Source organism: Peromyscus leucopus, chromosome 23 (genome assembly GCF_004664715.2).
Source record: "Peromyscus leucopus breed LL Stock chromosome 23, UCI_PerLeu_2.1, whole genome shotgun sequence".
In the NCBI taxonomy this organism is placed as follows: domain Eukaryota; kingdom Metazoa; phylum Chordata; class Mammalia; order Rodentia; family Cricetidae; genus Peromyscus; species Peromyscus leucopus.
In genome coordinates, this window is record NC_051082.1 from 42,232,680 (window position 1) to 42,260,461 (window position 27,782).

Here is a 27,782-nt window from a genome sequence, read left to right on the forward strand (position 1 = left end):
AAGCAAAGGAGATTAGATTTAAAAAAACCAGGAATCCTTACTGCTAGACTATGTGGGATCATAAAATATTTTTTAAGTGAAGACTTACATTTTATTTTTTTTACATTTGAAATTATAATGTAATTGTAACAATTCTCCTTTCCAAACACTTCCATATACACCTTCCTTCTCTTTTTCATATTCATGCCTTGTTGTTTCAATAATTGTTATTGAATACATGTATACATACTTTTATACATATATATTCCTATGTATAACATGTTTGGTGTGTATAATCTTCACATTTTTAAAAAGGAATACCTACATGTCGATTTGTGAAGACAGAATAAAATTCTTTCACTAGCACATTCTTGATCATATCTGGTTCTGTGATTATCAGCACAGGGTGCAGCCCATCATATAGCCTGTATTGGGAAAACAGAGATGATTACATTTTGATACTGATGTTACCTCTGGTTCTATAACACATACTTCTGTGAATTGAACCTTACTCTTCTGTAAGAATACCAAGTTTTTATTCACTGCTACCTTACTGCCCCTAAGGGCAAATTATTAACAATTGGCAAGCAGTAATGTTTCAAGGAACTTTTCTTTAGAGCCTTAGAAATGCAGCACAACATGCCCATGGCTTTGGGTCACATGTTCTTACTGACCATGTCAGCTCAGCAGACCCTGTGATTAGTACTATGGTTTCTGATGATGGATGAGAAGAGATGAAGAGGCAGAACCTATTGCACCTTGCTTGTAGCACACCACATAGTGATGTCACTTCTTCCTAGGTTCTAAACAAATTCCCAATTGGCTCTACCATCACACAAAATAATTAATGAAACAAGCTCATAAGTCAACAGCATGTTATAACACAACCATCACCTTTTCTTCAAAGTGAGTAGTATGTGTTGAGAGGAAATAACCATATACACATTCTTGTTAAAAAGTCAATGCCTTGTATAAAATGTAACAAGAATTGAAAAGTAAAAGAAAATTCAACAAAGTTTGGAATTGCGGAAATCTAAGACAAGTAGTCAGGAGGCAGATAAGGAAGACAGTGACTTCTAGGCCAATATGGACTCATAGGGAATTCCAGACCAATGTTGGATATATTGAGACCTGGTCTCAAAAAAGTAAGCAATGGGGGAAGGCCCAGGATGCCTCAAACCTATAGAAAGAAATACAAGTGGTAAGGATTACTGAGAATGAGAGAATGGTCTTCCCCAGGGAAGAGCACACAAAACTCGTTACCCGATTCCACAAGATCAGCCCTGACAACATTTGAACAAAAAACATTTGCAGACTGAATAGGTCATACTTATGAATATAAATGCACTTATATATACAGTCATGTAACAACAATTAATGAAAACCAGAGGATGTATTTGAAGGAGGAAAGGGAAAGGAGAAAGGATGCAATTATATTATAAATTCAAACAAAAGTTGAAGTAAAAAAAATAAAAAACCATTCTTTATATACACATTAAATTAAACAAAAAAATTACAAATATGCTTATTTTTCCCTTAGCCTACCTTTGAAAAGTCCATATTTACTGGAAATATTTTTTTTTATATAAAATTACTTTTGCTTTTATCTAAGTGTAAATCAGTGTGGGCAGGGGACACTCCTGAATTTTGTTTTTGTTTTTTTGAGACGGGGTTTCTCTGTGTAGCTTTATGCCTTTCCTGGATCTCACTCTGTAGACCAGGCTGGCCTGGAACTCACAGAGATCTGCCTGCCTCTGCCTCCTGAGTGCTGGGATTAAAGGCGTGCACCACCACTGCCTGGTGACACTCTCCTGAATTTATGAGCACATATTACATGCATCTGAATTAACACAATCTTACAATTTTTAAAAGTCTCAAGAGAGAATAAATGAAGGCAGTAACCCTTATAAGACATTGGGTTAAATTAAGGCTAGGTGTCTCTGGAACATCAAAGGATGCAGACAATTTATGTCTGCAATGTCCTCATCTTAATTCAGACTGTGGGCAACAACATTCTTGTGGAACCCTTGGCAGGACAGGCTTTCAGACACTTTAAAACAGGCAAATGTGACCCAATTAACTCTGGACTGAAAAAGTTCTCCAGTGCAGTTTGGTGTCATATCATAACAAATCTACATATTGGACATTTGCAGAACACTCACCCCCACATATTTCCATACTTTTTATGGCATTCTGTATCATATTTTGATATTCCCTGGGAAAAGAAGAGAAAATAAAAATCATTATTTTTCTACCTTTATTGCCCACTAAACTGTAAACAAATGACTCAAACCCCAGGACATCAGGCTCATTATTTAATTTTCTGACCAAGCAATTAATGGAAGTCCTTCCACGTTCTCTGAGAGAAAAAAGAAAATACAGAAGACACTTCACCTAGGGAATTTAAAGATATTCATGGTTTCTTTTTTGGATATTGTACATTCCAAAAACGTTCGTTCTCTATTAAAAGTAGCAGCTGTCTTTATCTTTGATAGGTCTCTGGTTTTGTTTTGACTCTGAAATCTTGGAACACTGTCTTTTCCCTTCCTTAGATACCTGAGGGCAACAATAGTCAGGATATAGCCATGAATTTACAAAATCTATTTGCTTCTCACTGCTCACAGCCTCTTTCACTCACTTGATGACTTCTCCAGGATTTCAGTATAGTCAGGAAATTGCAGAAAACATTCATTTACATAGCATATTAGATTTACATAATTGCCTTTCATAATATTAAATTAAAAGGAACAAGGAAGTAGATGCATATGATTTTGCCTTCTAGTGTCCTTGTTCAACATGGAAACATGAGGATATGCTGCCTCACATAAAGAAAACTTAAAATTGATTGTCGTTTTGAACTTTCACCTCTGAACTCTGGGGAAAAAAATGCATGTAATCATTAAGTGGCAATTGTAATTTTGGTGGGTAGAATCCTAAGTAACTCAGCCTGGACTCAAACTCTCTGTGCACCTAAGACTGACCTTGAATTCTGATCCTCCTGAGTGCAGGGTTGCTGATGTGTGCCCCCATGTCTAGTTTATATGGTGCTGGGATCAAGTCTAGGGCTTTTTCCATTTTAAGCAAGCATTTTACAGAAGAGAATTCCATATTCACCCACTGTGAATGTCAATTATATGAAACTATGTCTTCAGGCAGGTGACAGAGCCCAATGCGTAGAGTTCTTTGCTGAGTATTTAAAGTAGAATGAACCAAAGCACTTTCTGAGACTCTAAAGAAATTACAAAGGGAACATTACTTCTTGTCCAGGAACAGATTTGGAAAAGTCCAATCTAGGGCTTGAGCCAGTGCCTGAAAAGAGGGAAGGTTGTAGTTTCTTGGGGATTTGACTTTTTCCTGGGCTGTGGTTCAATCCTGATGCATCTGTGTCAGAGGTATCCTGTTTTCTTTTTGCCAACATTGTATGATTTAGCTGTGTGCTGACCTTGGCCTTTTCTCCTTTACAAACAGCATGTGAAAAGCTATGGTGCCTAATAAAATTCTGATATAATTCATCATATTTTGCAAGACCTCCTGGTCACGGCAACATGTCTTCTTTAGTCTCATACATATTCCTCCGAAACATCTCACCACCTTCCCCTTTGTAATCCTCATTCCATCCAGTTCTTGTAATTTGGTACTCAATGCAGGGCTCACAATTACTAGAAATCACCAAGAATGAGTGTTAATGTGCTAAATGTAAAAAAAGTGTCAGACTTGGGGACCTGTAAGAAAGAATGGAAGAATAGCTGAGAGTAAAACATGGGAGGAAAAAGATTCTAAAGAACAATCTCTTTTCATTCATATGCTTCATCTACTTATACTTTGACATGCATCACTATGGTACTTAGATAAATTCTTTACTTTCATAAAAAAATATGCCCTTAGTTCCCTGAATAAGGTTCTGTAAATTTAAACGCATGGAAACATGTAGGTGGAAGTTTAAAGACAGATTATCACCTATGAGGGTCTCATAAGTTGCCTATTTTGGGTTTGTGCTGTGGAATTTTATACATGATTGTGTATGTATGTAGCTTGTATATGATTCATTTGCAATTCAACACAACTGTAGATCTAGCCAATATACTCAAATCAAACTGGGGAATATAAGATAAAAATAAGATGTCAAAAAATCAGGTAAAAGGCTCTGAGGATGATTAGGTAGCTTAATTTCTTGAATTACTTTCACTTCATTGATATACCAGAGGATGAGGAGAAACTTCTTTTTTGCTGGTGAAGTTATAAAATCACCTGAATTGGCTCCTATTTGTCTAACTGAGTCAAAAGCCCCATCCTCCTCAGGATTCTCCTCATTTTGCTTTTATCCTTCCTTCCTCTAGTTTTCAGAAACTCATTATGAAAGATCAATAGAAGCTGCTACTACATGGTATGGCTAATAGTCCCAACTTGTGTCAGCAATTTATTGCTCAAACCTTACTCCCAGTTAGAAAAAAGTACCATTTTTCTCATGATTATTTATTACCTAGTTGATTTATTACCTAGGTGATTTCAGCACCTACTGAAAATTTAATTACTCAGTTATTTATCACATTCCAGCATCACTTACAACAGACTCAGCTGAAAATTTTCTCAGAAAAATTATAGGTTACAGCTCCATTTTCTTATTTAGGTCATATTATAAAACCTTTCCATTTGTCCACAAAGATCCAGATGTAACTGCTAACATTTATTGATTTTCAAAAAATGCTAGGAGATATTAATTGGCTTAGACCTTCCCTGGAACATACTACAAATGATTTGACTCTCTATTTTTCCATATTAAGAGGAGATAATGACCCCTCTTCTAGAAAGTTTATTCCTGAGGGTCAAACACCTTACAATCAGTACATCTAATCATCACTCATGCACAGTTGACCAGTATTGGCACAAAGCTTCTTCTGTCTCCTATACTGTTAGGTACTCCTATGTATTATTCTGGAACACTCTTGCAACCTAGGGGACCTATAGATTGGATATTTCTGCCCACTGACGCTGGCTGCATCTTGACTTCTTATTATAAAATCCTTGCTCAGATTATCCAGAAAATAGATGTCCTCAAGCCCATCAAGTGTTTTCACGATAAACTGACATGATAGTTAACCCCTTTGCTTCTTCACAACATGATTCACTTTGTGCCTTCACTGACTCTTGAGAGGTAGCTCTATTTGATCTTATGGGCCAGCTTTGTACTTAATATCCTGAAGATCCTTTAATTCAAATTTTCCAACACTACTCTCTAGTTATCCCAACACTTTGTATTATGTACACAATCCCAGAAATAGATATGTGTTCCTTGGTGAGAGCCTTTTGGGATACCTAAAGTTATACTTCAAGAAGTAACTCATCATACGTTGAATGTTTCAACTAAGTCTTCCCAGAATGTAGATTTCTTTTGTATTTCCTCAACCTCTAAACACTCTGACAGTTCATATGTCATTTAAGATGCTCAAATACTTCCTGGTGCTCTTATAAAACAGACTGAGGATGAAGAAATGCCAAACAACTGTCAGAACCAGGAGGCTTCTTAATTTCTCCAATACTTTCAAGAACACTACAGTCTTCCTGGTCATTTGGAAAAGGGGAATCAAGCTGTAGATCTAGCTGCTGCTTATTTTATTCAGATGGTTGCTGAGACTGCTTGGTTTAAGCTAGCTATTGACTCATGCGATTTACCATCAGCACTGTGCTATGCCTCAGCCCCATTTACAGTTATCTAGAGATCAAGTATGACAAACTGTAATCTTTCTGCTTGTGTAATGTATCTGCCTTCTTCTTGTTATGGTGAAAATCTCCAGTGCTTATTACCTTATGACAGATGGATGTTACAGGCATTTCAATTTTTTGGCAGCCTCAAATACATTTATGTTAGTATGACATTTATTCTGGGTTCCTCCTCGTGTCTATTCTATTAACTGGAAAAACTGGTAAGCATTAGATTACTCAGTGCTGGTAATCTTTTTTTTTTTTAAATTTATTTATAGCTGATGCTTCCAAAGCATTTTTTAAAAAAATTTAGTGCTCCAGCATACACTTCTGATGCCTTTAAGGAATTTTGTTCTTCATTATGTATTATACGTAAAACTGGCCTCTCCTGTATTCCTCAAAGATGAGAAATTGCACATGGTTCTATTAAAATTTTTCTTGAAAAAATAAAAAGTGGGTGAGACTTAGAGACCGGCCCCCAGCTCCCATCGTGCCCCAGACTTCCCTTCTGGACCAGAGACTTCCCTTCTGGACCAGAGAGAGAGAGTTGGACAAGAAAACTCCCTTTTGGACAAGAGAGAGAGACTTCCTGAATCTGTCAGCTCTTTCTGAAACAGTACACTGATAAGACCAAGAAGGAACCACAAGGAGATGGGCAGACATCAAGGCAGAAGTACATACAACAAAATGAAGAGCAATACAGCATCACCAGAACCTAGTCCCCCTCCAACATCTAGACCTGAACACCAAAAATTGGAAGAAGCAGAAGAAATTAGCCTTATGAGTAACTTCATGAAGAAGGTAGAGGCATGTGTAGAGGAAAAGACAAGAAAATTGGAAGAACACTGTAAACAACTAGAGGAAAGGGCAAACAAATTAGAAGAAAACAATAAAGCCCTCCAAGAAAACAATAAAGCCCTCCAAGAAAACAATAAACTCCTGGAAGAAAACAATAAAGTCCTGCAAGAAAACAATAAAGCACTGAAAGAAAATCATGAAAAAGCAATGAAACAAACAAAGGAAACAGTCCAAGAACTGAAAAGGGAAATTGAAAAAATAAAGAAGACACAAACAGAGGGAATGCTGGAAATAGAAAACCTGAGTAAAAGATCGGGAACTTCAGATGCAAGTATAACCAACAGAATGCAAGAGATGGAAGAGAGGATTTCTGGCATTGAAGACACAGTAGAAGAAATAGTTTCATCAGTTGAAGGAAACACTAAAGCCAACAAAGTCATGAACCAAAATATCCAAGAAATTTGGGACACCATAAAAAGACCAAACCTATGAATTATAGGGATAGAAGAAGGTGAAGAATACCAACTCAAAGGCACAGAAAATATATTCAACAAAATTATAGAAGAAAACTTTCCTAACTTAAAGAAGGAAATGCCTATGAAGATACAAGAAGCCTATAGAACACCAAACAGACTAGACCCCCCAAAAAAGTCCCCTCGACACATAATAATTAAACAACTAAATGTACAGAATAAAGAAAGAATATTGAGAGCAGCCAAGGAAAAAGGCCAAGTGACCTATAAAGGTAAACCCATCAGAATAACACCCGACTTCTCAATGGAGACTTTGAAAGCCAGAAGGACCTGGACAGATGTAATGCAGACACTAAGAGACCATGGATGTCAGCCCAGACTAATATACCCAGCAAAACTTTCAATCATCATAGACGGAAGGAACAAGACATTCGAAGACAAAGCCAGATTTAAACAATACCTATCCACAAACCCAGCCCTACAGAAAGCACTAGAAGGAAAATTCCAACCGAGGGAAGTCAGATACACACTCGAAAATGCAGGCAATAGATAAAGCCACAACAGTAAACCCCAAAGAAGAGAAGTACACACACACTACCACCAAAAATAACAGGGATGAAGAATCACTGGTCATTAATATCCCTTAATATCAACGAACTTAATTCACCTATAAAAAGACATAGATTTACAGAATGGATACGAAAGCAGGACCCATCTTTCTTCTGCATACAAGAAACACATCTCAAATTCAAAGACAGACACTACCTAAGAATAAAAGGCTGGGAAAAGACTTTTCAATCAAATGGGCTTAAGAAACAAGCAGGGGTAGCCATCCTGATATCCAACAAAATAGACTTCAAACTAAAATCAATCAAAAGAGATCAAGAAGGACATTACATCCTCGTCACAGGAAAGATCGACCAAGATGAAGTTTCAATTCTGAACATATATGCCCCAAACACAAGGGCACCCACATATGTAAAAGAAACATTACTAAAGCTTAAACCACATATAAAACCCCACACATTAATAGTGGGAGATCACAATACCCCACTTTCACAACTGGACAGATCTCCCAAATCGAAACTTAACAGAGAAATAAAGGACTTAACTGATGTCATGACCCAATTGGACCTAATAGATATCTACAGAACATTCCATCCTAACAAGGAAGAATATACCTTCTTCTCAGCACCCCATGGAACTTTCTCTAAAATCGACCACATACTTGGCCACAAAGCAAATCTCAACAGATACAAAACAATTAGAATAACCTCCTGTGTTCTATCAGACCACCATGGTTTAAAGTTAGATTTCAACAACAACAAAAACTACAGAAAACCTACAATCTCATGGAAACTGAATAATGCTCAACTGAATCACCAATGGGTTAAGAAAGAAATAAAGAAAGAAATTAAAGACTTCCTAGAGATCAATGAAAACGAAGTCACCACATACCCAAACTTATGGGACACTATGAAAGCAGTGCTAAGAGGGAAATTCATAGCACTAAATGCCCACATAAAGAAGTTGGAGAAATCTCACACTAGTGACTTAACAGCACACCTGAAAGCTCTAGAACAAGAAGAAGCAAAGTCACCCAGGAAGAATAGATGCCAGGAAATTATCAAAGTTAGAGCTGAAATTAATAAATTAGAAACTAAGAGAATAATACAAAAAATTAAACAAAGAGTTAGTTCTTTGAGAAAATCAACAAGATAGACAAGCCCTTATCTAAACTAACCAAAAGACAGAGAGAGAGAATCCAAATCAACAAAATCAGAAATAAAAAGGGGGACATAACAATAGACATTGAGGAAATCCAGAGAATTTTCAGGTCATATTTCAAAAACCTCTACTCCACAAAAGTGGAAAACCTAAAAGAAATGGACATTTTTCTGGATAGGTACCACATACCTAAGTTAAATCAAGACCAGATAAACTATTTCAATAGCCCAATAACCCCTAAGGAAATAGAAACAGTCATTAAAAGACTCCCAACCAAAAAAAGCCCAGGACCAGATGGTTTCAGCGCAGAATTCTACCAGATCTTCAAAGAAGAGTTAATACCAATACTCTCTAAATTGTTCCACATAATAGAGACAGAAGGAACATTACCAAACTCCTTCTATGAGGCTACAATTACCCTGATTCCTAAGCCAAACAAGGATGCAACAAAGAAAGAGAACTACAGACCGATCTCCCTCATGAACATTGATGCAAAAATACTCAATAAAATACTGGCAAACAGACTCCAAGAACACATCAGAACAATTATCCACCATGATCAAGTAGGCTTCATCCCAGGGATGCAAGGGTGGTTCAACATACGAAAGTCCATCAATGTAATACACCATATAAACAAGCTCAAAGAAAAAAAAAACACACATGATCATCTCACTAGATGCAGAAAAGGCATTTGACAAAATCCAACACCGCTTCATGATAAAAGTCTTGGAGCGATCAGGAATACAGGGAACATACCTAAACATAATAAAGGCAATATATAGCAAACCAACAGCCAACATCAAATTAAATGGAGAGAAACTCAAAGCAATTCCACTAAAATCAGGAACGAGACAAGGCTGTCCACTCTCCCCATACTTATTCAATATAGTACTTGAAGTTCTAGCCAGAGCAATAAGACAACATAAGGAGATTAAGGGGATTCAAATTGGAAAGGAAGAAGTCAAGCTTTCCCTATTTGCAGATGACATGATAGTATACTTGAGTGACCCCAAAGATTCCACCCAGGAATTGATAAAGCTTATAAACACCTTCAGCAACGTAGCAGGATACAAGATCAACTCAATTAATCCAGCACTCGGAGGCAGAGGCAGGCGGATCTCTGTGAGTTCGAGGCCAGCCTGGTTTCCAAAGCGAGTTCCAGGAAAGGCGCAAAGCTACACGGAGAAACCCTGTCTCGAAAAACCAAAAAAAAAAAAAAAAAAAAAAAAAAAAAAAAGATCAACTCAAAAAAATCAGTAGCCCTCCTATATACAATGGACAAAGAAGCTGAGAAGGAAATTAGAGATACATCACCCTTTACAATAGCCAAAAATGACATAAAATACCTTGGGGTAACACTAACCAAGCAAGTGAAGGACCTATATGACAAGAACTTTAAGTCCCTGAAAAAAGAAATTGAAGAAGATGTCAGAAAATGGAAAGATCTCCCATGCTCATGGATAGGCAGGGTTAACATAGTAAAAATGGCAATCTTACCAAAAGCAATTTACAGATTCAATGCAATCCCCATCAAAATACCAACACAATTCTTCACAGACCTGGAAAGAATAATACTCAACTTCATATGGAAAAACAAAAAACCCAGGATAGCTGAAAGAAACCTGTACAATAAAACAACTTCTGGAGGCATCACAATCCCTGACTTCAAGCTCTATTATAGAGCTACAGTAATAAAAACAGCTTTGTATTGGCATAAAAACAGACATGTGGACCAATGGAATCAAATTGAAGACCCTGACATTAACCCACACACCTATGGACATATAATTTTTGACAAAGAAGCCAAAAGTGTACAATGGAAAAAAGAAAGCATCTTCAACAAATGGTGCTGGCATAACTGGATATCAACGTGTAGAAGGCTGCAAATAGATCCACATCTGTCACCGTGCACAAAACTTAAGTCCAAGTGGATCAAAGACCTCAACATAAATCCAGCTACTCTGAACCTGCTAGAAGGAAAGTAGGAAATAGTCTTGAACGCATTGGCATAGGAGATCACTTCCTAAATATAACACCAGTAGCGCAGACACTGAGACAAACAATCAATCAATGGGACCTCTTGAAACGGAGAAGCTTTTGTAGAGCAAAGGATACGGTCAACAAGGCAAAGCGACAGCCTACAGAATAGGAAAAGATCTTCACCAACCCCACATGTGACAGAGGACTGATATTAAGAATATATAAGAAACTCAAGAAATTAGACATCAAAATGACCAACAGTCCAATTGAGAAATGGACTTTAGAATTAAACAGAGAATTCTCAACAGAGGAAACCCAAATGGCTGAAAGACATTTAAGGAATTGCTCAACATCCCTAATCATCAGGGAAATGCAAATCAAAACAACTCTGAGATACCACCTTATGCCTGTCAGAGTGGCTAAGATCAAAAACACTGAAGACACTTTATGCTGGAGAGGATGTGGAACTAGGGGAACTCTCCTCCACTGCTGGTGGGAGTGCAAGCTTGTACAACCACTTTGGAAATCAATATGGCGCTTTCTTAGAAAATTGGGAATCAATCTCCCCCAAGATCCAGCTATACCACTCCTGGGCATATACCCAAGAAATGCTCAATCATACCACAAGAGCACTTGCTCAGCTATGTTCATATCAGCATTGTTTGTAATAGCCAAAACCTGGAAACAACCTAGATGCCCTTCAACTGAAGAATGGATAAATAAATTGTGGCACATATACACAATGGAATACTACTCAGCAGAGAAAAACAATGACACCATACGGTTTGCAGGCAAATGGATGGATCTAGAAAAAATCATCCTGAGTGAGGTAACCCAGACTCAGAAAGACAAATATGGTATGTACTCACTCATAGGAAGATGCTAGATGTGGAACAAGGATGATTGGACTGCTACTCACATCACCAGTGAGGCTACCTGGAAAACGGGACCCCAAAAAAAGACATGGAGAAATGGACGAGATCTACATGAACAGCCTGGTCATGAGTGGGAACAATGAAGGGAGACGGTCGAGGGAAAGAGAGTGGGAGATCCTAGCTGGATCAAGAAAAGAGAGGGAGAACAAGGAATAGGAAACCATGGTAAATGAAGACCACATGAGAAGGGGAGAAGGGGAGGAAGCAGAGAGCTAGGGAGGCCCACGGAGATCCACAAAGATACCCCTGCAAAAGACTGCTGGCAATGGTCGAGAGACGGCAGGAACTGACCTACTCTGGTGATGGGATGGCCAGACACCCTGATAGTTGTGCCATAAACCCCATCCAAGGACTGAGGAATCTGAATGCAGACATCCACGGCTGGGCCCCTGGTGGAGCACTGGGAGTCTAATTAGTGAGAAAGAAGAGGGTTTTTATGAGCGAGAATTGTTGAAGCCAAGGTTGGATAAAGCACCGGGACAAATAACCAAATGAATGGAAGCACAGGATCTGTGAACCAAATGCTGATGGGCCCCCAACTGGATCAGGCCCCCTGAATGTGTGAGACAGTAATTTGGCTTGATCTGTTTGGGAGGCAGCTGTGCATTGGTGCCGGGTCCTGGGCTCGTTGCATGAGTTGGCTGTTTGAATCCTAGGACTTATGTAGGGACACTTGGCTAGGCCTGGGAGGGGGGGAATGGACCTGCCTGGACTGAGTCTACCAGGTCGACCCTGGTCCTCGGGGGAGACCTTGATCTGGAGGAGGTGGGAATGGGGGGTGGGCTGGGGGGAGGGAGGGCGAGAGGGGGAGAACAGGGGAATCTGTAACTATTATGTTGAACTGAATGGTGTTGTAAAATAAAAAAAAATTTAAAAAAAAAATAAATAAATAAAAAGTGGGAGTACATATACCTTTTTACTTCTACAAATCTTAATTGTACTTTTTAATTCTTTTTGAGAACAGAACAAAAAGGATTAGCTAGAGCAGGGCATTTATGAGTAGACATGCTCAAGAAGGAGAACTTTTGGCAAAGTTCCTGATATATGGGAATGGTGTGATCCTGACCTTGTGCTCAGGTAGAGGAGAGGATGTTTGTATTTTCCTACAGGAAGCTAATCGATCATATTGGGTCCCGAAGTGCCTTGTCTTGTATTCCCAGGCTATGAAGGCATCTGCTGTGGTACAGGTGACAGAAGCTAAGGATGCAGAGGATGATGAGATTGAAGGAAGAATGCAGTCTAGTTCACTCCTTGCAGTCCACCTGGTATAGTAGGGGCCACTTACAATTTGGGGGCAGATTAAACATCTCATTGTAGAAGGAATTTGAGTGGTCAAGAAGACATGGAAGCCTGTTATTCACATTCAATTTATTTTAGCAATTTTGGTCTTAATCTCTGCCACACGTGTGGAAAGTGTAGAAATCTACCAGGCCTGTTGTGGGAGCCCGTTTTCAGGTTCCTCGTGGCTTTACCCAGCAGGTCCGAATAGAGGAGGATGATTAGGACCACAGGCCTAAGTGTAGGTGTCTGAGATTGTCTGCACTTGGCTGTGCTGGGGGGAGGTCTTTTGCTCCCCCCCTTGGCATCTCTAGAAATACCCTGGGGCAGAGACAGTTGGGGCCCATTGGAAAAGGTTTCAGGCCCTCTCGAGGCTATCCTTGAATTTTCTATCTGTTTATCTCCACAATATAAATCCTTCCAATATTTCCTGCTGCTCGCACTCAAGAAAACTCTGGGGAGGTGTGGGTTGGTGGGTAAAAACCCCACAGCCTGTATCGCTTACACTCGCTTTGGTCCATCCAGTCACATGGGAAGACCTGCCTACTAGAGAATTTACTAATGGCGTGCTTTCTATTTTACAATGCCGATGTTTTACCTGTGGCGCCTGGCACTACTCACTTTAACTATATTGTTATATCATAAATTATTCCTATTTGTCATTGATGGAACAGTATGCCTATGATCTTCTCAGGTAAGTGAGAGGCAAAGCCTATGGTTCAAGGGTCCACGTGGGCTCAAAAATCAAGCATCATCAAATTATTCATCATTTTGATCACCCATAGGTTACCCCATTGGATGGACATTTCCAAGAATGTAGTGATTTTCCTGTGCCCTGATTCAGAATGGAATTCCACTTGAGTGGCTTATTCCATGATTCTAAAGTACTTCTTGCCTCTGAATGGATGATCTGAGGAGCTGGTTGACTTGTCTTAGTGGTCTTAGTGGTGTTCACCTGGTCTGGATGAAGATAACTTCCTAGAATCCTCTCATTGGCCACTGTTTATTTACACTGTCTTCAGAGGAACAGGGCATTAGGCTGTGAGCCACTGTTCTAGATAATGGGGTGACCTATGGAATTTTTAGAGAAAGTGACTAACCATGGTATGCATATCATTTTATATTTGACCTCACTGCTTGTCTTAACCCTCCATACACATAACTGACTGAGAGTCCCTCTGTTTAAGAAAGGCGGATCACTTCAAAATTGCATGTGATACTTCCATCCTCACTAACTGTGTAGATGCCTTTGCTCATGGGAGCCTTCTTTTACTTTAACTGTCTTCCTTTGCTGTGGTTTTTTGTGCAACCTAATGATACTTTAAGTATGGTGACATTGGACAATGCATTCTTATTGAACTACATCAGGCTTTTACTAAAAAAAATTTCTATATTTTATTTTAACTACAATTTTTGCAGGACTTACAGCTATCAAGTCAGAAGCTGCTTCCACATTGGCCCTTGTCCAACTATTTCAAACTGCCCATTTTGTTAATCATATTACTTATAATACTTCTGGAGCTTTGATGAATATATATAAAAATAAAAACAACAACTAGAAGCTAAATTCAATGCTTTAAAAATTTGGGTATTGAACCTAAGAGATACAGTACAAGCAATGCAATGTTAATCACTTCTACAGTATCATGCCTGCTTTAGATATGTCCATGATGCTCCTTTAAATTATGATGAATGTGGCCAGGCAGTCGTGGCACACTCCTTTAATCCCAGCACTTGGGAGGCAGAGGCAGACGGATCTCTGTGAGTTCCAGGCCAGCCTGGTCTCCAAAGTGAATTCCAGGAAAGGCACAAAGCTACACAGAGAAACCCTGTCTCGAAAAACCAAAAAAAAAAAAAAAATTATGATGAATGGAAATGGAAATGGAAGATAATTAAAAATAATTTTCAGGGAATATGACCACATGAGAATGTTATTTTATATTTGCTTGATTGAAACTATCAAGCAAATAGTTACTAACATGTGCCATGCTCATCACACATTCAATTCCTGTTTGGAGTCAGCCAAAGATTTATTATACAAACTGCCAGATGTAATCTCCTTAACATTGGTAAAAATTTGTTCACTATTGTCCTCAGATTATTTAGTGTTGGTAATTCATCTAACAATATTAGGACGCATTTTTGGTTTAAGGTTTATCTGGGGCTCTTAAACATTTAGACACAAATAACTAATCTGGCCATAAAAAGTAAAAAGTGGAGAGGAGGTACTGTTTGATGCAGACTAATTCAAAGTTCTCTCAGACACCTTTGCCAAATGTCAAAAGACATGACAGTTCTGTGTTATTCCAGGAACAGATTTGCAAAGTTCCTCTCTGGGTCTGGAGCCAGGGCCTCTAAGTTTTGGTTGCAGTTTCTGGCGATCCTACTCCTTTCCCTGGGTTGTGGTTATCAGTCATTAGGCAGCAGTGTCTGAGGCATCCTGGATTCCCTTATCAAAATTTTCTCACTTAACTCTCAGCTCACCTTGGCCACTTCCCCCTGCAAATAATATGTAAGAAGCTATGCTCATTAATAAACTTCCTTGGCATAAGTCATGAACTTATGTAAGACATCTATGTCCCACATATTTGTCTTTTTTATTTCTCTCCCTTGGTCCTCCTTCTCAAGACCCTACCTTTTGGTAATCTTATTCCTACAGGTTTGGGTCAGCATAGTCCATCCTCAGGCATGGGATTGGGAACCAGTCTCCTACAAATAAGATATCGTGATATGCACAAGCACTGAGTGAGGAGATTAAGTAATCTGTGGTCATCATCTCAACATCAAGTTTGAGACCAGTCTTGTGTACAAGGGACACTACTGGAAACAAAAACAAAACCTAAGAATACTTAAAAAAGAGTTCATCCAAAAATCATAAAGAAGTTACTGCTTTTACAACTGGGGCAGAAATCTTGGAAATCTTAAAAACTTAAGCAACAGAGTCCTTGATTTTGAAAAATTATGATCTAATAAGCAAACCTTGAGCATTCAGAAAAGCAAATCTGCCAAGAGTGCAGTCTGCACCTAGGCACTGCCCCTGGGCATGAGCTCAGGAAGGACAGCCAGGAGTCCATCCTTTAGAAAGCATCCAGAAATGCTCTGTGTAAATCCACAGTCCCTATTATATAGGTACACGTATATGTATATATGTATACATTTGTACATATTATAGACCACATACTACACACATATATACATACATATATATATATACATATATATTACAGATTTGTCAAATCATGATTTTATTAGTGATTTTGTATAAAATGTTCTGCTTCTGTTTCAAGAAACAAATCTCACAATCTCGTTAAATATCTGAGGTTCATAGGCAACATCATCTCATCTCCCACATTCTTGCTGTTTAGAGTCACGCATAGGATTCTACCTTGAAGTGAAAAGAAGTAAAAGGCAAATCTTCTTGTAGGTGGTAAAAGCTCAGCTAGAGCCTTGGAAGTAATAATGGGATTAAACAGTTCAATTGAGGATTCAAGTATGTGCATATTCCCCCAAAGCAACTATGTGCCTCCTGATAGGCATGTTCCAGAGATACTCAGCAAGAAGTATAAATGTTATTACTGAACTCAGATGTGAATAAATCACACAGGTTGATGAGGTGTGCTCAGCCTTACATGTATTTCTTTTAATACTATTAAGAATAACTGTACTTTTCTTGAATCTGTACTGAAAAAGAAACATAATGTTTGATGCTCCCAAAGTCTGTTACACATCAGCGTTTTAGCCTCAGGCCCTAGTGTGTCGAGAGTTACAGTCCTCACCTGACCTGATGCAAACCTGAAGTCATTCCTGATCTGCCACAAACCTGAGGTCACAAACATGTGTTAGCAAACCCCAAGGTAACCTGGCAATGATCTGGGTGTGACAAAAACAATTCTACAAACTGAAAGCCTTACAATTAATCCCAATGTCCATTTGAATGGATGAATTAACATGGGGTTTAATGACATTTGTATATGTAACACAGTTACAAGAAACAAAGTAGGGAACCCAAAAGCACTCACCCTCCTATAGTTAAGCATTGTCCCAACAAAAGGCAGAGGTTTGGGGCCAGGAATCCCTAGCTTCTTAAAAAATCCATGAGAAGAGGTCCCATACCTAAAACATGAAGGAGAAAGTCAGCTCTTGAGCTTGTTAATCATACACATAAATATTCATATTCATACACACACATACATATACACATTCCCACATGTTATATAAAAATATACATATATATATACATGTATACACACATATATATATGCTAACTTATGTATATTATTGATGCAATATGTTATATATGAGTAGATACACACACACACACACACACATATATATTTGGATGCAAATATTGAGAAATACTAGAATTTATCTAGTGAGGTAACAAGTGGGCAGAATACAACATAAAAATTCAGAACACTAATCCTCTTCATATACCATCTTACTATAAGCTTTTTGGTTAATACTTGATGGTCTCAGTCTTAGAGTTAATATGTAATAACACTTCATAAACTTGAGTTTGAATGTTGCTGAAGGACTCTCCAGACTTAGGAAGTAAACACATATCATCAGTGTGAGTAACCTGCAATGCAAGGTGTACATGAATCTGCCTCAACATTAAGCAAGCAGTGAACAGTGAGGTTGCTCAGAGCAGAGGGACAGCCCATCAGTAGAGCCCCACGACAAGACTCTCTGACCTTTCTTGTCCCTCAGACTGAAAACTGTGCAGAGCTTCCCAGGTGCAGTTTTTGGAGTGGGGAGATGGCTCAGCAGGTAAGAGCAATTTCTGCTCTTTCAGACTACCCAGGTTGGTTTCCTAGCCCCCAAATGACAGCTAAAAACAGTTTATAATTCCACTACCTGAGAAGCCAATGCCTTGTTTTAACTTACATGGGCATCAGGCATGCATGTGATATACATACATGCATTCAAGCAAAACATTCATAGAGCCAATATAAAAAAAATATGTTTTTAAGATACCAATTTTGGGAGTCCTCTGTTCAAGTGTGGGGTTTTGATGTTGCAGTTGCCTTTGAGTCATTTATGCTCCTGCAAGTAACCTTTCAGTCAAACTCCTGTGATAACTTCAAAAACTCATGTTTGTCCAGGGTGGACTTTGGAGGAATGGCTACACTGATCTGTCAATTGTTCCCTACTGAGGTCAAAAGATATTTGCTCCCATCTTTCCCAGAAAACTCAAATAACTCAATGTGTTATCCAAATGAACTCATGAGGCAATGAATTACATAAAGCATCATTTTCTCTCCTGTTTCTTCCTAGACCCTAGGCGGCACAAGGCAGGTTTCTGTACTTAGATGGTCTGTCACAGGTACTTAGTTTACTGTCAGTAATCCAATAATCTCTGTGACAATACTCTCTGGAAAGACAGGCCTGAGTCTAAGTAATCATTATTATCTCAGGTGTAGTTTCCCTCATTGTGGGTTCAATATTCTGCACACCTTTCTATCCCAATGTGACAAACTAATGACAGAAAACAAAATAAGAGAAACAGAGGGCTGTAATCATTTTAAACCTGCTCCAGATTGTCTCACAATGTTGGATTTTTAACAGTAGTTGAAAACATTTGTCTGAAAAGCAAAGTGAGTTAAACGGTGTAGGTTACATTAGAAATGTGTTCAGCTATGGGTGTATGAATTTCCATTGCATTATATCTTTTAGTTTTCTGACAGTGAAAAATGGCCCAAGAATCATCCTAACTCTAAGGCCACAAAGGAGAAGCATTCTATCATTTACTCACAGGTAGAGGAGCATCAGGAAGGTAGCCAGAAGTGTCCATGCTTCCATGGAAAAGTTTGGAATCAGATCCATTGCTCTTTTCCTTCAAGAAATCTCTCTCTGACTTTTCCTAGTAGGTGAGAACATGAGTTCGCCTTATGAGTCCAGGTGTGAATTCATGAAGCCAATCTGCAGTATTTATGTGCTAGGAAAGGGGGTGGAGCAGTCACTACTGCCAGCAGAAAGGTCACCTGTGTATCTTCCATGGATACGGAGAATAGGAGTGACTTCTTCAGTAGACGGTTCATAATAGTTCATGTTAATCTACATTTGGACCTTTTTCTAGTTCTAGGAAATTGATAAATAACTAAACCAATGTCCTTGGTAGTACCAGAGGTCATAGATGTTTGTCAGAAATTCAATAGAGTGATTGATATTAAATTTCCTTTATGTTTATGTGGCTGTCTATATTGCAAAACACATTAAATATTTGCACATAAGCTTCATTTATAAATATTTACACATGCATATTTGTCTCTGTGGAACCCTGTTTATACCCTAGAAGATGAAACATTTCATTTAATAACAAAATTGACAAAAAATAAATAAATCACATCACCCCTAGATAAACTGAAGTTTCCCATGCATTTCTTTTATTGTCATTTTTGCAGCGTTCATGATTTTTGTATATATTTCCCTTATATACTGTTACTATTAATGGACATTTTTCACTATTATTTTTGTACTCCCAGTGTCAGTGAGGTGCATTAAATACACATCCATAGGTACCAGAATTTGTTAGTGTCACAAGCCCACGCTTGAATTCTTCACTTCTTCCCCTGTGCCTTCCCTCTCTCTGTGGTATGTGATGGTATGTTGGTCATCTGTACCTGTGAATCTGTGTGTACCTACAGCTTGTGTATGTGCCCCTAACAAAGGACTAAGCTCTGTATTTATTGGACAGCACAGAAAGAATAGCATGGGTAATGGATGAGGGATTCTTTACAGAAATCTTTAGCAGAGTTTTATGGAGGGGAAGAAATAATTTACTGACCCTAACAAAAACTGAAACACTCAGAATACCCAAAAAATACGCCAAGCATACTAAGCTATATCTTTGTGTTATTTGCAACATTAATGGTCGGTATTTATTTATAGGGTTGCTTCCAACCTGTGGACTGCTTTCAGCAAATGATTACGACAATACACACAGGCATTACTGAATCAGGGGCATGGAAGGATATATAATTTAAGATTAAAATTGTGCATTAGTTTGTAAAGACTGATTACATGGGAAATCAAAAGTAAGTGAAGTTGGTTGTGACATTGTTATATTAAAGGCGGTTAAACAATCGGTGAATATATAGTAGAGTATCAGCGTAAATCTTAAGTGATCTCAAGGTACATTATTGACTTAGCTGTCAGGTCCAGAAAAAGTTCAATCTCTCTGAAGGCAAGAGACAATAAGAATATAAATTATATAATATTGTATCAATACATAGACTGTATCAGATTGGACATCCCAATTGGTTGGTTAAGTTGAGTTGAAGAAGCTGAGTAGTTCACAAATGACTTCCTAATGGTCCACTAAAGGTTATGCTCTATGTGGATGACCTAATGGAGGGGTTCACTGACCCTGCATGCACACTCAGACAATACCTGCCATAGAAATATGATGTGACATATATTCCTCTATAGAGGTGGACACTGTCTCTTGTTACCTACACTACAATCTTGAGAGCTCTTACAAGTGGGTTTTTTTATCTTCAAGTAAGTATTTTATTATCAAATAATTATACATGAGAATAAGGTTTCAATTTCCAAAAAGGTTCCCTTTACATAATATATTGTGAGACACTTAGAAGAATCCAACATTACATCTTTTCTAGTTTCTCCTTTCCTACAGGGTGTCTTGTTATCGTCTAAAAAACTCTTTCTCCATCATATTTATACTACCTATGAAATGTGTTAGTTCCTTTCCATATAGTATTTACTAGTGCCAGGTTAAGAAACATGTTTTATAGTGACATAAAAGCTAGCTACAAGAAAAACATACAATCTGACAGAGGGAGACCCTCCTTAAAGAAAATCAAAGGGCTTTATGCAATTACATAAGGCAGATAATTCCAGAAGATAACATTCAGAGTTAATACATCAATAATACCATATAAGAAGTTAATAACTTGTAAAGTAGAAAATTAAAATTAGCCTTTGGGACTTTGACAATTTAATTGCTAAGGCCTTTTGTATATTCTAATAATGCTCTAAATTAACTATTATTTCTCAGAACTATGAACTAAAAGAATATGAATCTCAATTACAGACTTCTATTTTTGTTTATTTCTTCACCTAGCCTTCTAGCTGTTCTCAGCACACCTTTAAGATTGACAGGGAATAAGCTGAATGCTTTTTATACACAAGACACTGTGTTAGAGGCTTAAAATATGGGAGGGACTGCATTCCTTGTGTAACTGTGTATCAGCCAGCTGAATAATGGAACATTTCTCCAGAACACCAATGCCTCAAAGATATCCTAAGTGACTCAAAGGAAGAAATGGTAACTATGACATTTTCATTTTGTAAGTGGTACTTCTTCATTTTTCATATGTCTTCATTATACTATTTCCTTACTTCAACCTCTACCAGAACCTCCCAACTTTCCTGCCTATCCAACTAAGTATTCTCTCTCTCTCTCTCTCTCTCTCTCTCTCAAAAAAAAAAAAAAAAGGACAACCAACCAAAATTACAAAAAGTAGCAAAGCAAAACAACAACAAAGCCCACAAAAATCATGGAGCCATGGACTCTATTTGTACTGGCTAATGACTCCCGAGCATGGGGCCTGCGCTGGTACAACAGGGCAAATGCACAAATGAACTCAGAGACCGAAAGCATGCATGAGACCTGTGCAAGCTCACACCAGACAGAGTCCTGGCTGGAGAAGAGGAAGTGTCCCACCTCTAACCAAGAAGCTATTTACAATGGTACCTGCTGGGAGAGGGAGCCTCTCCACTGGAGTGATGCTGGGCAAGTTCTCATTCTTTGAGTGAGTGTATTATATCCAGGTGAGCACTCAGTGCCTTCTACTGTAAACTGCGGGTTAGGTAGATGGAGAAGACTGACTGCCATCCTTTTTGACAGAACATAAGAATTTGGCCAGATGTAACTCTCAACACTGTTAATTACAGAGATGCTGTTCATCAATGGCTTTTTTTTTTAATGTTTTGTTTGTTTATTTAATTTTTGCAGGGGTAAAGTGGGAAGGCATTCCTTTCCATGTTAGGAATGGAATTTTTTAAAACTTATTTATTTATTTTTCTATTATCAGCTTGATACAGTATAAATTCTTATCCTAATAGTGAAATGTTTCATTCAGGCTTGCCCAGTAATTTAGTAAAACAAAACTTATTATAAGCCACAGTCAGAGAAATGCAAATCAATATGTCTCTGAGATACCACCTTATACCTGTCAGAATGGCTATGATCAAAACCACTAATGACAGTCTATGTTGAAGAAGATGCGGAGCAAAGGGAACACTTCTCTACTGTTGGTGGGAATGTAAATTTGTACAACCACTGTGGAAATCAGTATGGCAGTTTTTCAGAAAATTGGGAATTGATCTACCTCAAGACCCAGCCATACCACTCTTGGCATATACCCAAGGAATGCACAGGGGTCAGTTCTTAAAGGCTCCAACTCTGCTGGCTTTGCTGATGAAGTTCTTCAGAAAATCGTGGTCCATTTCTGCAAACCCTGAAATTTGTGTTATAGTCAGATGATCTATGCAAAATCTGAAGCAGAACTCTTCTAAATCCTGAGCGTAGTGCTTCACAGCAGCAGAGAGCAGAGCAATAGCGTTCTCCTCACAGATCCCTTGCTTGATAGTTTGCTGACAGAGCTTTTTCAGCCGAGTCTCACAGTAAAATGTGGCCAGATCTAGCAATCCTACTACCTCCTCAGGAGATAGGCTCATGTTATCTGTGTATAGATATTCCAGGAAAGCTCGGAACACAGGATATGAAAACTCACTCATTTCTACAATATCATCTTCACTGTCTTCTATTGAAGAACGAAAATGCTCACACCTAATTTTGAGAAGGACTTTGTGAGCATAAATGTATATTCCATCAACCAGAAAATTGAGGTCTGCAGTGCCTGGGTTGTCAAATTCCCTCTTCAGTGACTCAGCCACAGTGAGGTGGTCATTGGGTTCCACGGAGAGGAGGCGCCAGGTGACACAGCAGGCCTGGCCAAGCAGGCAAACACATCATCGGTGCAGCAGAAGTGGGTGAGGTGGGGAAGGATCACCGACTGGCTCCGGCACTGGCTCCACATGTATACGTGCACACCCTGGGTCTTGGCAGCAGAGGTGTGGGCAGAGTGACAGGTCGCAATCTCTATGATCCTGTCCTTTTCCACAACAACAGGATTAGGTAGGACTGGTTACTTTTATTGCCAGTACCAAACTGGCCATAAGAATTTGCACCCCAAGCATACACTTGACCTTCATCTGTTAATACTAATGTGTGTGCGTAGTCACAGGCAACCCACTGGACATGGATGCCTTACAGGGCTGCCACTCTACAGGGGGTTGGCTGGTTGCCACTGCTGCCCAGACCCAGCTGTCCATTCGCATTGTAACCCTAGACACAGACCTCTCCACTGTCCACAATGGCCATGGAACACATTTGCCCACATGCTATTCTGCAAACATCCAGTGACTCTTTGAGAAATGGGCTGATTAGCAGTTGATCCAGAGCCTACCTGCCCAGAGTTATTATAACCCCAGGCAAATACCCCTCTATCAGATGTTAGGACCAAAGAATGATAAGACCCGCAGGCAACCTCAATGACTTGTATATTTGACAAATTAGTAGAGATCTGGCAGGGCACTAAGCCATGATTTGTTGTCCCAATCCTCAGCTGGTTATAAAGCATTGTGACCCCAGGTAAAGACTTCTCTGTCTGTTGTTGCAAGAACGATGTGTGGGCCACTCCCACAGCTGGTTATTTTCTCGCCAGTTAAAGAGTCCAGTCTTCGAGGGAGGCTCAGTGGTGCTCTAAACGTCACCTACTCCCAGACAGCCACTGCAGTTTGTGCCAAGCACAAAAATCTCATCATTGACTGTAGTATATAAAACTTCATTGCCAGCCCTGGCTAAGACACAAACCTGACGAATCAGCTGCAGCTCTTCCTCAGAACAAAGGGAAAAACTTGGCCACTTTCCCACATCTAACATCTTCAGTGATGACAGGGTAGCCTGTACTGGTTTGCCACTTTTTTCACAGAAACCAGGCAGTTCTTCATCCATATGGACTCAGTCCTGTGCAGTCCCTTGGCCAACTTTTCTGAGACTGGAAAGTTCCAAATCACAGTGAAGACCAGACTTATGAATTCTCAGCTCCAGAAGGATGTATGATCTGCTAAGCTGGTTGCTGGAGAGTTCTGGAGCCCCGAATTTGGTCCTTCTAGATCCTTGTAAAACTGTCTTCTAGAAAAGTTCACAGGACTCCACTGCTGGCAGTGAGGCCTGCTTGGCGTCTCTTCCTGAAGTGACTCAGCTGAGCTTAAGTTCAAGTTCAGTGATCAGGGAGGAGGGGGCCGAGGAGTGGAAAGAGAAACAAGGGGAGGGCCACAAGTGAGTTTTTAAGAATCACACAAGACAGATTGGAGAGATGACTCCATGGTTAATAATTCTTTCTGCTCTTGCAGAGGACCCAGTTAGGTTCCTACCACTTACATGGTCGCTATGTTCGTTTGGGTAGGAATGGTCCCCAAAGGGTCATATATTTGGATGTTTGGTCATTAGGGGGTGGTGCTTGTGGAGGTGCTTGTGGTGGTGCTTGAGTAGGAGCAGAAGGAAATATTAGCTAGAAGTAATAGAGGGGGGAAGATAAAGATAAAAAATACAGGATAGCCTTGACAGTGCCTGTAACCTATTCCAACAGGCTGTGATTGTCTCTGCCCTAGGGTATATAAAAGAATGCCAAGGGGTGGAGAAAAAGACCTCCCCACAGCACAGCAAAGTACAAATTATCTCAGAAACCTGCACTCAGGCCCATGGTCTAATTATCCCCTCTATGCAGACCTGTTGGGTAAAGGCACTAGGAAACCTGAAAATGGGCTCCCACAGGTTCCCCTTTCTTAATGTATAAAAAACAACTCCTCATTAAGAGTTTATAGCACTCTCCATAGCTGTCACTCCTTCTAGTATAGGAGTAGAGGAAGACAAAGATGGCATATTGTAGCAGCAATCTTAAAAGTTCTTATTAATAAAATCAAACCCGAGGCAAGTTATTGGGGTCCATGCTGGTAGATCAGAGAGACAGAACAAGCCACAGCTATCTCACCTTGCCGGATCCTCAGCTGGTCTTGTTTCCTCAGACTGGAAGCTTCTGAGTCCTCATCCAGAATGAATCTCAGCTGAACTGTGTTGCTCCATAGCTTGAAGCTTAACCAGCCACATGCTTAACCAGCCAAATGCTGAACCAGCCAAATGCCTAACCAGCCAAATGCTTAACCAGCCAAAAGCCTTCTAGTTTCTGGTCCTCACGCCTTATATATCTTTTTGCTTTCTACCACCACTCCCTGGGATTAAAGGTTGGCTTTCTGGGATTAAAGGCGTGTCACCATGCTTGGCTGTTTCCAATGTGGCCTTGAACTCACAGAGATCCAGAGGGATTTCTATCTCTGGAATGCTAGGATTAAAGGTGTGAGTGCCACCATTTTCTAGCCTTTGTATCTAGTGGCTGTCTGTTCTCTGACCCCAGATAAATTTATTAGAGTACACAATATTTTGGCGAACACAATACCACCACATTTCCTCTCTTTTTGTCTAAAATTAAAAAAGCTTATAACTAATACAAGAAAAACTATCTAATAAGTATATACAATATATACAGTCAAAAATTACATTAATGATGTCTAGTCCATTAACATTTGACAGATTCGGATAAAACCTCCATTATATATATTAACAATGTCCAGTCCAGTAACATCTGATAAACTCAGACCAAAAAATTTTCATTACTTATCTTATTTAAAACAATTAGTTCCTTTTTAAAAGTAGATTCCATAATCTCCCTTTTTATCTTATCATATCCATATTTTCTCTTTTTTCTTTTCATAATAGATTCAGTAGTCTACCTTTTGTCATTTTTATATCTTCCCCTTTTTCTTCAGTGTAGATTCAATGATCCACCTATTTATCCTATTATTTCTTTATCTTTTTTCTCAGAGTAGATTCGATGATCTATCTCATACCTATATTCTCTTTTTCTTTTTGCTTTCTAGGGGTGAAGATACCTTTAGGGAATCTTGAAAAGAAAATTTTTGGGTTAATCATCAAGTCCTGTATCATTTGTCCAGTCTTTGCATAAAAGGAAAGTTCAGGACTTGTTTCAAGTCTTTATTCAAGTAGTCTGTCAGGCTGGATCATCTCAGCTAGTCATCTCAAAATTGTCCTAAGCAGTTTGTAGTCCAAAGTCGATTTTTCCATGGTGTTAATCGATTTAATGGCTTTATCATAGTCCATGTGGAATCATCGTTGTAGGATCCTGTCATTTTTTTGAAGATTTCAAAGTCACTGTTAGGCATGGTCATGGTTTCCTGCAGACTTTTTTGTTTTCTTTTTTTCTTTTTTTTTCCTTTTTTTTTTGCCTCCTCTGTGGTTTGGAGCAATCATAGTCTGATAAATGTCTGTCTCTTGGAACCATGAACATTCTTCCCTAGAACAGAAAATCTTCACCATTTCTCCCCACCATTTGTCTTGCCAAACTTTTTCAAACTGTCCTTTTCCAATGCTTTCTTGAAACACGATAGTCCTGGCAATTCTTCTCTGAACCAGCAGCAGTAAACCCTTTGTTCCAGGTAGCAGCATCACCGCAGTCACCAACACTATGAGGAGGAGCTGGCAACGTGGAGCAGTAGCCACTGCTTCCATGGTCCCACCACTGTTTGTGGCTCAGTCCGGGCCAAAGCTTCTCCCAAGCCTCCTAGGCCGACCTCAAACTCGGGATCCTACTGCCTCTGTCTCCTTCAGCAAATCCTACCAGCCAGTGCCACCACAACTGGCCAAGTGTAGTTTGGGCCTGAGCTGGGGCTCACAAAGCCACAGGCAAACAGCTTTTTCATGAATTCGTAACACGAACGTTGGGCACCAGATGTAGCATGAATCTTAAAGGTTCTTATTAATAAAATCAGACCCGAGCCGAGTTATTGGGGTCAATGCTGGTAGATCAGAGAGACAGAACAAGCCACAGCTATCTTACCTTACCAATTCCTCAGCTGGTCTTGTTTCCTCAGACTGGAAGCTTCTGAGTCCTCATCCAGAATGAATCTCAGCTGAACTGTGTTGCTCCATAGCTTGAAGCTTAACCAGCCACATGCTTAACCAGCCAAATGCTGAACCAGCCAAATGCCTAACCAGCCAAATGCTTAACCAGCCAAAAGCCTTCTAGTTTCTGGTCCTCACGCCTTATATATCTTTTTGCTTTCTACCACCACTCCCTGGGATTAAAGGTTGGCTTTCTGGGATTAAAGGCGTGTCACCATGCTTGGCTGTTTCCAATGTGGCCTTGAACTCACAGAGATCCAGAGGGATTTCTATCTCTGGAATGCTAGGATTAAAGGTGTGAGTGCCACCATTTTCTAGCCTTTGTATCTAGTGGCTGTCTGTTCTCTGACCCCAGATAAATTTATTAGAGTACACAATATTTTGGCGAACACAATACCACCACATGGGCTCCCACAGGTTCCCCTTTCTTAATGTATAAAAAACAACTCCTCATTAAGAGTTCATAGCACTCTCCATAGCTGTCACACCTTCTAGTATAGGAGTAGAGGAAGACAAAGATGGCATATCTTTTTCAGAATGGTCTAAGGTGACTACAGCAGTCTTAGCTGCATCCAGCCCTTTCTAAACCAAAAACTTTTAATGCAATTGCAAACCTAAAGACTCCCATAGCTCCATAATTAACAGGTTAACATAAATATTGTTATAAATAGTTACAATTCTCTCAATCTTACTACTTAAAGCAAACTCTGAACAGAACCTTTTGAATTTCTTGCTAACTTAGGAAAAACTTCTGATATATTCACATCAAACTTAAAATATTTCCTTAACTTCACCAAACCAGGGTGCATTACTAGCAATAGGTTAACATAATAACATAACATT

The 27,782-nt window shown here is 39.2% G+C and overlaps 2 protein-coding genes and 1 pseudogene across 4 annotated transcripts in view; all 3 read right to left on the reverse strand.

Moving 5' to 3' along the window:
* The window catches only part of LOC114687328 (cytochrome P450 3A13-like), a 190,302-nt gene that overhangs the window by 14,272 nt on the left and 148,248 nt on the right, over positions 1 to 27,782 (reverse strand). The gene's annotated exons all lie outside the window — the stretch shown is intronic.
* Positions 272 to 26,939, reverse strand: LOC114687330 (cytochrome P450 3A13-like). 3 transcript variants are annotated; one of them, XM_028861996.2, is made up of 5 exons: positions 26,875 to 26,939; positions 18,627 to 18,734; positions 16,891 to 16,984; positions 2,142 to 2,194; positions 272 to 404 (listed from the first exon to the last, which is right to left on the reverse strand). In XM_028861996.2, exons 2-5 carry the CDS (start codon positions 18,695 to 18,697, stop codon positions 287 to 289), a joined length of 336 nt encoding a protein of 111 aa, XP_028717829.2. In that variant the 5' UTR covers positions 18,698 to 18,734; positions 26,875 to 26,939; the 3' UTR covers positions 272 to 286. The 3 variants fall into 3 exon arrangements, with proteins under 3 accessions (XP_028717829.2, XP_037054360.1, XP_037054359.1); XM_037198465.1 differs by having other exon boundaries at positions 26,880 to 26,920; XM_037198464.1 differs by lacking the exon at positions 26,875 to 26,939 and adding an exon at positions 24,955 to 25,018.
* LOC114687329 lies at positions 22,200 to 24,907 on the reverse strand (annotated as a pseudogene).

Excerpts from the sequence above, each read along its gene's own strand:
- LOC114687330 (XM_028861996.2), bottom strand. The coding sequence starts at position 18,697 with ATGGATCTGATTCCAAACTTTTCCATGGAAGCATGGACACTTCTGGCT. Across the intron at positions 2,195-16,890 it reads CAATGCTTAACTATAGGAGG|GGAATATCAAAATATGATAC; the intron begins GTGAGTGCTTTT and ends TTCTTTTCCCAG. Across the intron at positions 405-2,141 it reads AAGTATGGAAATATGTGGGG|GCTATATGATGGGCTGCACC; the intron begins GTGAGTGTTCTG and ends TTCCCAATACAG.